Consider the following 12,949-nt stretch of genomic DNA (forward strand, 5'->3'; position numbering starts at 1 on the left):
AGTTGAGTAGACTCTACCCTGGCAATTCTCAGAAATAACAGGAAAACAATACAATGGAAAATTACACTAGAAGAATTACTTTGCAGGTATTTGGGGTAAATGCACAGATGCATGCATGTATTCACATAAACACACACACACACGCATACAAACAAACCTATTTGTCGGATATATACTGCATTCACCCACTAGTGGTTGTCAGCAATCTTCAAGTTCAGAAAAGCCTGTAAGATTAGACTAGAGAAGCTGCAGTTTTACTTCTTCCCTTCAGTCATGCAAGTGGCAACCAGGTGGAGCTGGCAAGGCTTTGGGTTTACAGGCCTGAGTTCAGGTCTTAGTTCTGCCACTTGATATCTGAACAATTGTTCAATTGTGTATTTTTAAAGACACAAACTTCTGCAGCTGCCCTAAAACTGTGTTGCCACAGGCCAGTTACCCTCTGTCATCCAATCACTCAATCCATCCATTTATTCATTCAGCAGACATTCTCTTGAACAGCAGTGAACAAAACAGACAAAAGTCCCTGCCCTCATGAATTTTATATTCTAATAGATGAATGAAGATGTTAACTGGAACCGGGACCTAAAAGATAGTAACATTCAAACAGATGAAAGGAAAAATGGTTTCAGATGTGAGAAATGATTCAAGCTAAGTGTGCAAGACAATATGCGTTCAGAAAGTAGAGACTTTATTGCAAGTATTGGCAAGCCCAGACGTTCCGTGGAAGAAACTGTGGAAAGGCCTTAAGGATTTTGGAATTTTTCCTAATGGCAGCAAAAACCTAGTGTGGTTTTTGAGCAAAGATTCAATGTGATCAAAGACTGTTTAAGAAAAATAGATAAGAATGCTTTGTGAAAGAAGGTGCTACAAAGGAAGAATTAAAATGACCTAGATGTCAGGATCAAGGAGAACGATGCATTCATCTTCAGATTAATGATATTTTTATTTCATTAAACTAAGGACTTTCTGCATAATTCTCTTAAAAACAGGATTTCACTCTAGTTGAATATCACAGTCCAATAAAATTAAGTTTAATATTAGAAGTTTTCATGCATAAGTGCTTTTTTATGTTATAATTCTTCATTAAAAAAATAAAAATAATAATTTTTCCTTATTAACAGGCATGAGGCAAGCTTACGATGATTGCTTGTTGATAAGGAAACTTGTTTTCCAGAAGCAATGTGGCTTGCCTGAGATCACTGAAAAGATGAGTGGCAAAATAAGGAATCTACAGTTTGATTTGGCCTACTACTTAGTTGGCTTATTGTATGTGACATCATCTAATAATCACTGTTATTAGCCTAGGCAGGAGACCCAACCAACAGCAGAAATATTTGCAGTTATTCCTCTCAGATTCTAATTTTGTACTAAAAATTAACTCAGGTAGTACCAGTTTTTTGTTCTGAGATAAGACCTTTTGCCCAGGAACTCTTGTGAGATCACTACAGCAGACGCATAAACCTCGGTGACCTAAAGGTAATCCTACAATTCGATCTGGTTTGCAAGTGGTTCTCTTTTCCCTGTGGCTAGTTCCAAGGGCCTTAGGGAAGGAACCCTTGGCAGATACTGAGATGCTCTAATGTGATTTCTGATAAGAAAGTGAGAGTGTCTATGAGAAGGCAAGATTATCTTAAGTAATCATATGAGAGAGAGGGTGGGGGCACAAAGGGAGAAGCAGAGCAGGTGGCCAAGCAACAGGTTTCTGTGCAAAGGTTCCACTGAAGAGGTCTGGGCTCCCCACAGCTCTCTGTGACTTTGGTGTAGACTTTCCTTCATGGACGCCAGCAACTGTCCAATCAGGAAGGAATAGAAGAGGCTTTTGTCTTTCTTTCTTCAAGTGTTCTAGAATAAGATCTTTTTAGAATTTACAAATAATTTTTCACCTGAGGTTAGCTGTGGGGACACAGCATTCCCCTCTGACTGTTCTGGCCAAATGTCTTCCTGCTCCCTTTAGACCTAAGAATGATACTTCCCGAGCTGCCTTAATTTAAACGTGTCTTCTTAAGGAAATCTGATTTTCCGCACTTCTAGGATCAAACTCAGAGAAGGGGGAAGGGAGATATGAATAAACCTTAACAACCAAAGAAAGAGGAAGAAAGGAAAACCTAAGCGGCAAGCGCTGAATAGTTCAAAGAGGTTCAGAGGAAAGGCCAAGATTCGTTTCATTCGGGCCTTCAGTGGAGAGGTGGAAGATTCTTTGACTGTTACAAGAAAACAGACTACCTCACAAATAACTGGGAAAATATTGTAAAGAAACAAACCAGAGTTTCCATATACTTAAAGAAGAGCTGCCAGAAAGATGCAAATGCCTGCTTTTTCCTGGCTGAACATAGACATTACACTTTTTAATAATTTTGGCAATCACTCTGCAAAATTTAACTAGTTCACTCTCTCCAGCTTAATTTTCTGTACAAATTTAACAAATGTTTTACCTTTAGCCACACTTTGCCATTGCTCCTTGTTTTTTCAAAGTGCATGAACGCATGTGCCTGATTTCATTTTTTCTCCCTGTGGGACAAATTAGTGAGTGAATTCACCAGTTTTGCTAATCTGGTTAGGTGCAGATAAAGCACATCTTATTTAAGGTACTTCCCTGAGCTTTGTAGAGGGGAAAACAAAAAGACAAACTAAACAAGCAAACAAAAAACAAATGCCCCCTTAAAGAAAGGAGGGAAAATCGATTAGCAGGAAGTAAAATGTGACATTTTCCCTTGTCTTTTAAATCAATTATTTCATGGAAAATCCTACTGCAAGTAACATGTGCACCCTGAAGTCTTTTAACAGGTTTGATCATTGTCTAATACTCATGAAATAAGCTTCCAGATAGAGACTTGTTTACACAACCCCAAAATATTTAGTTGGTCTGACAGGAGATTCAAACTCTGAGAGTGCCAGAGTCACATCAAAATTTAATCTCAACGCACACAGCTTGTCACCTCCTATTTCAAAGAACTAAGAACAAAGAAGAAATCTTTCATTTTCTTTACCTCTAAGGGAGGAGATACATTTGGGAGTGAGGAAGTTATCTGGGGAAAAGAGGAGAGTTGAACACACAGTTACATCCAGGAATCAAACAATTCACTAATTTGAAAACAGACCACACTGGCGTCTTCATCCCAAAATTTGCCTTTAAAAAATACTCTGAGACTCAAAATAGTAAATGCAGCCTTGAGTATCAGAGTTTAAAAGAATGAAAGGTAAGAAGAAAATAGCCGGTGAGGAGGCAACCTTTGATGGGGAGAATGAAACCACAAAACTGTTTTAAGCACAGTGCTCTACTTCTTAATGTAAACCACAAATTGCTTAAGCCTGTGATCAAACTCAACCCCTTGGTTCCCAGGAGAAGTTCCCTGTTGGCCCAGCCCTGAGTAGCAAAAATTGGCTGGGATGGGTATTTAAGAAAAGAGCAGAAAACTTCAGTTCTCTCTCCAGCCTGGATGAAATACGGTTCTCCTCATTCAGGTACACAAGGGTTAAAAAAGAATATGCTTTTTGGATACAGCTGGAAGCCATTAGCAACTCTGAGACCATCTCAGGAACCCAGTTAGAGGGTGGGTGGCCTGGCAGAGCTCCTGGATCCAAGAGTCTATGGATTACAGACTCTTAGGATTGGGAGGGGTTTTATTCTACTTCTCACCCAATGTAGAAATCCTCTCTATAACTATTCAGTCTCCACTTGCATACTTCTACCAACACCCCACTCACTGCTTCCTGAGGCAGCTCATTCCTTCATGGACAATTTCAGTTCCTAGAAAGTTCTTCTTGGCAAAATTTGCCTCTATAGAAACTCTGTTCTTTAAGTTCTAGCTCACCCTCTGGCATCACAGCACACAACAATCCTACTTGTGAAGATAACTATCAGTTGCCTCCAATTCTTGCTTCCTCATGTCCAAATGACCATTTCTACAAACCATCCCTTTCATTTGGTAGTTTCCAGACCATTCCCAAGCATGCTGCCTCTTTGTACTGTGCTCAAGTTTTAAAGTCCCTTCTGAAGAATGGGGGCCAGAACTGAATACATTCCCAGATCAAAAGGCACCAGTAAAGTGTCCTCTAGGGGACCTTTTCCTTCAGGAGTTATTGAGGAAAAATCTTTGCAGGGAATATGCAGTCCTACCCCTTCTTAGATACAGTCAATAGAGCATCTACTCCACCTCATCCCCAGAAAACCTTTCAGCTTCAGGAGACTTGCCTACTGGATAGCGCAAGGCTGGCAGTAGCAATAGCAAAGCCAAACCAGAGGGAGGAAAGAATGAATGAGCTTCCCCTGGATGCTCAGCTGGGGAGTTCCCAGCTTTCCACCAGGCAGATAAGAAAAGATCTCTCCCATTATGACTTCAGATCTAAGCCTAGAGGAACCTCTAGGATCAAGACAAAATATCATGTTTTTGACGTATCTTCCCTGTCCAAAAGTCTTTCATTGCCTCCCACATCCTACACAGAACACGAGCATGCAAGCCTTCTTAATTTGGGTCATTCCTACCAATCTACCATCCACCCACCAGGCCCCATAATGGAGCTCCCACCCAGAAAGCCAACTTTGTCCAGGTCATTCCTAACTCTGATGCTCCCACTGTATGCCCTTCCTGGAATCCTTTTCCTTCCTTCTGTAAGGTTGGATGAGAGTTTTTTCTGGGTTAGCTACAGAGCATCTGAAAAACCAGTACTCTCCTGCCTTGACTCCAGATAACATTTCTGGCCACTGGAGGTGGGTAGTCTTTTCTCAGAGATCTCTGCTTTGTTAATTGATTATTTCAATAAGCACAGGAATCAGCCTTTTGCTTTTGTTCTCAGCAGGTTAAAGGCAATGAATGGTCATTGTGGTTCTTTTGGTCTGGGAAATGTCCTAATTATATCTTTGCTTTCACTACAGGGAGGGGATGTAGAGTCAGCCCAGGCTCTGGCTTTTAGAGATTAAGTAAGTCAATAGTTAAGACCTAACAGAGTCACCCCATAGATAAACGAATAGCACAAGGTGTAATTTTGACCTCATTTTGTATTCCCAGCTGTGCCTCAGATCAACTGCGATGTCAAAGCCGGAAAGATCATCAATCCTGAGTTCATTGTGAAATGTCCAGCAGGATGCCAAGACCCCAAATTCCATGTTTATGGCACTGACGTGTATGCATCCTACTCCAGTGTGTGTGGTGCTGCCGTCCACAGGTGAGTGGCTCTGAACTACTTAATAACTAACTAGGAATTAAGGTGTTGGGAGGGAGCCCTCATGCAAGGTTGCCATATTTAGGAAGCAAAAATATACAAATTTTTTTAGCTCAAAATCTTCATTTATAGATATAGAAATCTAGCCAACAGTTATTTTTTCTTCTTTCATTTAGTACTGTATTATGCTTCATTGTCTCCTTGCATAGTTTCAGATGACAAGTCTGTATTCATTTTTTTATCTTTGTTCCTCTATACATAATGTGTCATTTTCCTTTGGTTACTTTTAAGATTTTCTCTTTATCATTTGTTCTGGAAAATGTGGTTATAGTGTGCTCTTGTGGAGTTTTCTTTGTTATCCTGATTGAGAGTCATAGAGCTTATATATGTCATCAAATTTGGGGATTTTAAGCAATTGTTAAATAAATATTCTTGTTTGCCCTTGCCCCAGCCTCTCCTTGTGAAACTTTATGTCACACTACTTCAAATTATCCCACAGGTCACCGAGACATTGCTCTTTTTTTAAACTTTTATTTTAGATTCCAGGTGTACATGTGCAGGTTTGTTACAAAGGCATATTACATTATGCTGGGATTCGGAGTACAACTGAACCCATCACCCAGGATGTGAGCATAATACCAAATAGGTGGCTTTTCAGGCTTTGCCTCCCTCCCTCCCCCTTCTTGTATTCCCCAGTGTCTGTTGTTTCCATCTTTTCATCCATGAGTACCCCATGCTTAGTTCCCACTTATAAGTGAGAACATGCAATATTTGGTGTTCTGTCTCTGCATTAGTGCACTTAGGATAATGGCCTCCAGCTGCATTCATGTTGCTGCAAAGGACATAATTTTGTTCTTTTTCACGGCTGCATAGTATTCCATGGTGTATATGTACCACATTTTCTTTATCCAATCCACCACTGATAGGCACCTCAGTTCGTTCCATGTCTTTGCTATTGTGAATAGTGCTGCAATGAACATACTGGTGCATGTGTCTTTTTGGTAGAAGGATTTATTTTCCTTTTGGTATATACCTAGCAATGGGTATATATAGTCAGCAATGGGATTGCTGGGTCAAATGGTTGTTCATTAGTTCTTTGAGAAATCTCCAAACTGCTCTTCACATTGGCTGAACTAATTTACATTCCCACCAACAATGTATAAGCATTCCCTTTTCTCTGCAGCCCACCAATATCTATTATTTCTTGGCTTTTTAACAAAAGCCATTCTGACTGGTGTAAGATGGTATCTCATTGTAGTTTTGATTTGCATTTCTCTGATGATTAGTGATGATGAGTATTTTTTAATATGTTTGTTGGCTGCTTGTATGTTTTCTTTTGAGAAGTGTCTGTTCGTGTCCTTTGCCCACTTTTTAATGTGGTTGTTTTTAGCTTGTTCGATTGCTTAAGTCCCTTATAGATTCTGGATATTAGACCTTTGTTGGATGCATAGTTTGCAAATATTTTCTCTCTTTCTATAGGTTTTCTGTGTACTCCACTGATAAGTTCTTTTGCTGTGCAAAGCTCTTTAGTTTAATTAGATCCCACTCATCAATTTTTGTTTTTGTTGCAATTGCTTTTGAGGACTTAGGCACAAATTCTTTGCCAAGACCAATGTTGAGAAGGGTATTTCCTAGGTTTTCTTCCAGGATTTTTATAGTTTGAAGTATTACATGTAAGTCTTTAATCCATCTTGAGTTAATTTTTGTATATGGTGATAGGGAGGGGTCCAGTCTCATTCTTTTGCATATGGACAGCCAGTTATCCCCAACACCATTTATTGACTAGGGAATCCTTTCCCTGTTGCTTATTTGTGTCAACTTTGAGGACAATCAGATAGTTGCAGGTGTATGGCTTTATTCCTGAGTTGTCTATTCTTTTCCGTTGTCTATGTGTCTGGTTTTTGTACTGATACCACATTGTTTTGGTTGCTGTAGCCTTGTAGTATTAAATCTGATAATGGGATACCTCCAGCTTTTTTCTTTTTGCTTAGAATTGTTTTGGCTCTTCAGGCTATTTTTGGGTTCCATATGAATTTTAGAATAGTGTTTTCTAATTCTGTGAAAAAGTACATTGGTAGTTTGATAAAAGTAGTGTTGAATCTGTACATTGCTTTGGGCAGTAGAGTCATTTTAGCAATATTGATTCTTCCACTCTATGAGCATGGGATATTTTTCCATTTGTTCATGTTATCTCTGACTTCTTCCAGGAGCATTTCATAGTTCTCCTTGTAGAGATCATTCACCTTCCTTAGTTATATGTATTCCTAAGCATTTTCTTCTTCTTGTGGCTACTGTAAATGGGACTGGGTTCTGATTTGGCTCTCAGCTTGAACATTATTGTATACAGAAATGCTACTGATTTTTGTACATTGGTTTTGTATCCTGAGACTTTACTGAAATCATTTATCAGCTTAAGGAGCCTTTTGGTGGAGTCTTCAGGGTTTTCTAGGTATAGAGTCATATCGTCAGTGAAGAGAGATAGTTTGACTTCTTGTTTTCCTATTTAAATGCCTTTTATTTATTTCTCTTGCCTGGTTGCTTTGGCTAGGACTTCTAGTACTATCTGAAATAGGAGTGGTGAGGGTGAGCATCCTTGTCTTGTTCCAGTTCTCCAAGGGAGTGCTTCCAGCTTTTGCCCATTCAATATGATGTTGGATGTGGATTTGTCATAGATGGCTCTTATTATTTTGAGGTTACATTCCTATAATGCCCAGCCAGTTGGGAGTTTTTATCATGAAAGGATGTTGGATCTTATCAAAAGCTTTTTCTGTGTCTATTGAGATGATCATATGGTTTTTGTTTTTAACTCTGTTTATATGGTAAATCATTTTTATTGATTTGCATATGTTGAACCAACCTTCCATCCCAGGAATAAAGCCTACTTGGTTGCAGTGAATTAGCTTTTTGATGTGCTGCTGGATTTGGTTTGCTAGTATTCTGTTGAGGATTTTTTGCATCTATGTTCTTCAGAGATATTGGTCTGTAGTTTTATTTTTTTCACACGTCTCAACTGGGTTTTGGTATCAGGATGATGCTGGCTTCTTAAAATGAGTTAGGGAGGATTTCTTACTCCTTGATATTTTGGAATAGTTTCAGTAGCATTGGTACCAGCTCTTTGTACTTCTGGTAGCATTTGGCTGTGAATCCATCTGGTCCAGGGCTTTTTCTGGATACTAGGTTTTTTATTAATTCAATTTCAGAACTTGTTAGTGGGCTGTTCAGGGTTTCAATTTCTTCCTAGTTCTGCTCTAATTTTAGTTATTTCTTTTCTCCTGGGTTAGTGTGTTCTTATTTTTCTATTTCCTCTAAGATGTGATATTAGATTTTTTTTTTTGTTTTTTTTTTTTGTTTTTTTGTTTTTGAGACGGAGTCTCGCTCTGTCGCCCAGGCTGGAGTGCAGTGGCGCGATCTTGGCTCACTGCAAGCTCCGCCTCCCGGGTTCACGCCATTCTCCTGCCTCAGCCTCCCGAGTAGCTGGGACTACAGGTGCCTGCAACCACGCCCAGCTAATTTTTTTTTTGTATTTTTAGTAGAGACGAGGTTTCACCATGTTCACCAGGATGGTCTCGATCTCCTGACCTCGTGATCCGCCCGCCTCAGCCTCCCAAAGTGCTGGGATTACAGGTGTGAGCCACCTCGCCTGGCCAATATTAGATTGTTAATATAAGGTATTTAGAACTTCTTTATGTAGGCCTTTTGTACTATAAATTTTCCACTCAACAATGTTTTCACTGCATCCCAGAAGTTTTGGTATGTATGTCTATATTTTCATTAATTTCAGTAATATTTTTATTTCTGCTTTAATTTTATTGTTTGCCCAAAAGTCATTCAGGAGTAGGTTGTTTAATTTCCATGTAATTGTGTGGCTTTGAGAGATCTTCTTGGTATTGATTTTATTTTTATTGCACTGTGTTCCAAGAGTATGATTGGTATAATTTCAATTTTTTTTTAATTTATTGAGACTTGCTTTATAGCTAAACATGTGGTCAATCATAGAGTATATTGCACGTGCAGATGAGAAGAATGTATATCTGTAGTTGTTGGGTGGAATATTCTGTAGATGTCTATTAGAGCCAATTGATCAAGTGTTGAGTTTAAGTCCAGAATTTCTTTGTCAGTTTTCTGCCTCAATGATCTAACTCTGTCAGTGGGGTGTTGAAGTCCCCTACTATTATTGTGTGGCTGTCTAAGTCTTTCCATGGGTCTAGAAGTACTTGTTTTATGAATCTGGGTGCTCCAATGTTGGGTGTGTATATATTTATGATAGTTTTCTTGTTGAATTGAACTCTCTATCATTATGTAATACCCTTCTTTGTCTGTTTACTGTTGTTGGTTTAACATTTGATATAAGAATAGTGACCTCTGTAGATCTTTCTTCATCCTTTTACTTTGAGCCTCTGGGTGTTATTATGTGTGAGATGGTCTCTTGAAGACAGCAGATGGTGGGATCTTGTTTCTTAATCCAACTTGCCACACTGTGCTTTTTAAGTGGGGCATTTAGACCATTTACATTCAAGGTTAATATTGATATATGAGGTTTTGACTGGTCATAATGTTGTCAGCTGGTTGTTTTGTAGACTTGATTGTGTAGTTGCTTTATAGGGTCTCTGGGCTATGAACTTATGTGTGTTTTTGTGGTGGCAGGTATTGTTCTTTCATTTCCATGTTTAGAACTCCCTTAAGGACCTCTTGCAAGGCTCGTCTAGTGGCAATGAATTCCCTTAGCATTTGCTTATCTGAAAAGTGTTTTATTTCTCCTTTGCTTATGAAGCTTAGTTTGGCAGAATATGAAATTTTTTATTGGAATTTATTTTCTCTAAGGATGCTGAGAATAGGCTCCCAATCTCTTCTGGCTTGTAAACCTTGTGCTGAGAAGTCCACTCTTAGCCTGTTGGGGCTCCCTTTGTCGGTGATCTGACCCTTTGATTACCTTTAAGACTTTTTTTGGTTCCAAGATGGCCAAATAGGAACAGCTCCAGTCTACAGCTCCCAGCGTGAGCAATGCAGAAGATGGGTGATTTCTGCATTTCCAACTGAGGTACAAGATTCATCTCACTGGGGCTTGTTGGACAGTGGGTGGACAGTGAGTGCAGCCCACCAAGAGTGAGCCAAAGCAGGGTGAGGCATTGCCTCACCCAGGAAGCATAAGGGTCAGGGAATTCCCTTTCCTAGCCAAGAGAAACTGTGACAGAGGGCAGCTGGAAAATGGGGTCACTCCCACTCTAATACTGTACTTTTCCAATGGTCTTAGCAAATGGCACACCAGGAGATTATATCCCATGCCTGGCTCAGAGGGTCCCATCCCCACGGAGCCTTGCTCATTGCTAGCACAACAATCTGAGATCGAACTGCAAGGTGGCAGCGAGGCTGGGGGAGGGGCACCCGCCATTGCTGAGGCTTGAGTAGGTAAACAAAGCGGCCAGGAAGCTCGAACTGGGTGGAGCCCAACGCAGCTCAAGGAGGCCTGCCTAACTCTGTAGACTGCACCTCTGGGGGCAGGGGATAGCCTAATGAAAGGCAGCAGAAACCTCTGCAGACTTAAATGTCCCTGTCTGACAGCTTTGAAGAGAGTAGTGGTTCTCCCAGCACAGAGTTTTAGATCTGAGAACAGACAGACTGCCTCCTCAAATGGGTCCCTGACCCCCAAGTAGCCTAACTGGGAGGCACCCCCCAGTAGGGGGAGACTGACACCTCACATGGCCAGGTACCCCTCTGAGACGAAGCTTCCAGAGGAACGATCAGGCAGCAACATTTGCCATTCAGCAATATTCGCTGTTCTGCAGCCTCCACTGCTGATACCCAGGCAAACAGGGTCTGGAGTGGACCTCCAGCAAACTCCAACAGACCTGCAGCTGAGAGTCCTGACTGTTAGGAGGAAAACTAACAAACAGAAAGGACATCCACACCAAAACCCCATCTGTACATCACCATCATCAAAGACCAAAGGTAGATAAAACCACAAAGATGGAAAAAAAACAGAGCAGAAAAGCTGAAAATTCTAAAAGTCAGAGTGCCTCTCCCTCTCCAAAGGAATGCAGCTCCCCACCAGCAACGGAACAAAGCTGGATGGAGAATAACTTTGATGAATTGAAAGAAGAAGGCTTCAGATGATCAAACTTCTCCAAGCTAAAGGAGGAAGTTCAAACCCGTCACAAAGAAGCTAAACACTTTGAAAAAAGATTAGACGAATGGCTAACTAGAATAACCAGTGTAGAGAAGTCCTTAAATGACCTGATGGAGCTGAAAACCACGAGAACTATGTGACAAAAGCACAAACTTCAGTAGCTGATTCGATCAACTGGAAGAAAGGTTATCAGTGATTGAAGATCAAATGAATGAAATGAAGCGAGAAGAGAAGTTTAGAGAAAAAAGAGTAAAAAGAAATGAACAAAGCCTCCAAGAAATATGGGACTATGTGAAAAGACCAAATCTATGTCTGATTGGTGTACCTGAAAGTGACGGGGAGAATGGAAACAAGTTGGAAAACACTGCAGGATATTATCCAGGAGAACTTCCCCAACCTAGCAAGGCAGGCCACATTCAAATTCATGAAATACAGAGAACTCCACAAAGATACTCCTCGAGAAGAACAACTCCAAGACACATAATTGTCAGATTCACCAAAGTTGAAATGAAGGAAAAATGTTAAGGGCAGCCAGAGAGAAAGGTCGGATTACCCATAAGGGAAGCCCATCAGACTAACAATGGATCTCTTGATAGGAACTCTACAAGCCAGAAGAGAATGGGGGCCAATATTCAACATTCTTAAAGAAAAGAATTTTCAACCCAGAATTTCATATCCTGCGAAACTAAGCATCATAAGTGAAGGAGAAATAAAATCCTTTATAGACAAGCAAATGCTGAGAGATTTTGTCACCACCAGGCCTGCCATACAAGAGCTCCTGAAGGAAGCACTGAACGTGGAAAGGAACAACGGGTACCAGCCATTGCAAAAACATGCCAAATTGTAAAGATCATCAATGCTAGGAAGAAACTGCATCAACTAATGAGCAAACTAACCAGCTAACATCATAATATCAGGATCAAATTCACACATAACAATATTAACCTTAAATGTAAATGGGCTAAATGTTCCAATTAAGAGACACAGGCTGGCAAATTGGATAAAGAGTCAAGACCCATCAGTGTGCTGTATTCAGGAGACCCATCTCACGTGCAGAGACACACATAGGCTCAAAATAAAGGGATGGAGGAAGATCTACCAAGCAAGTGGACACCAAAAAAAAAGCAGGAGTTGCAATCCTAGTTTCTGATAAAACAGACTTTAAACCATCAAATATCAAAAAAGACAAAGAAGGCCATTACATAATGGTAAAGGGATCAATTAAACAAGAAGAGCTAACGATCCTAAATATATGTGCACCTAATACAGGAGCACCCAGATTCATAAAGCAAGTCCTTAGAGACCTACAAAGAGACTTAGACTCCCACACAATAATAATGGGAGACGTTAACACCCCACTGTCAACATTAGACAGATCAATGAGACAGAAAGTTAACAAGAATATCTAGGTATTAAACTTAGTTCTGCACCAAGTGGACCTAATAGACATCTACAGAACTCTCTACCCCAGATCAACAGAATATACATTCTTCTCAGCACCACGTCACACTTATTCCAAAATTGACCACATAGTTGGAAGTAAAGCACTCCTCAGCAAATGTAAAAGAACAGAAATTATAACAAACTGTCTCTCAGACCACAGTGCAATCAAACTAGAACTCAGGATTAAGAAACTCACTCCAAACCGCTCAACTACATGGAAAC

At 40.2% G+C, this 12,949-nt stretch overlaps 1 protein-coding gene across 5 annotated transcripts in view; it reads left to right on the forward strand.

Moving 5' to 3' along the window:
• The window catches only part of VIT (vitrin), a 126,349-nt gene that overhangs the window by 42,215 nt on the left and 71,185 nt on the right, over nt 1-12,949 (forward strand). For all 5 annotated transcript variants that reach the window (XM_025355062.1, XM_025355063.1, XM_025355065.1 and 2 more), the window contains exon 4: nt 5,007-5,163. In XM_025355062.1, coding sequence (XP_025210847.1) covers nt 5,007-5,163 — 157 coding nt within the window. The remainder of the gene's footprint in view (nt 1-5,006; nt 5,164-12,949) is intronic.

Source organism: Theropithecus gelada, chromosome 13 (assembly GCF_003255815.1).
Source record: "Theropithecus gelada isolate Dixy chromosome 13, Tgel_1.0, whole genome shotgun sequence".
Taxonomy (NCBI): Eukaryota; Metazoa; Chordata; class Mammalia; order Primates; family Cercopithecidae; genus Theropithecus; species Theropithecus gelada.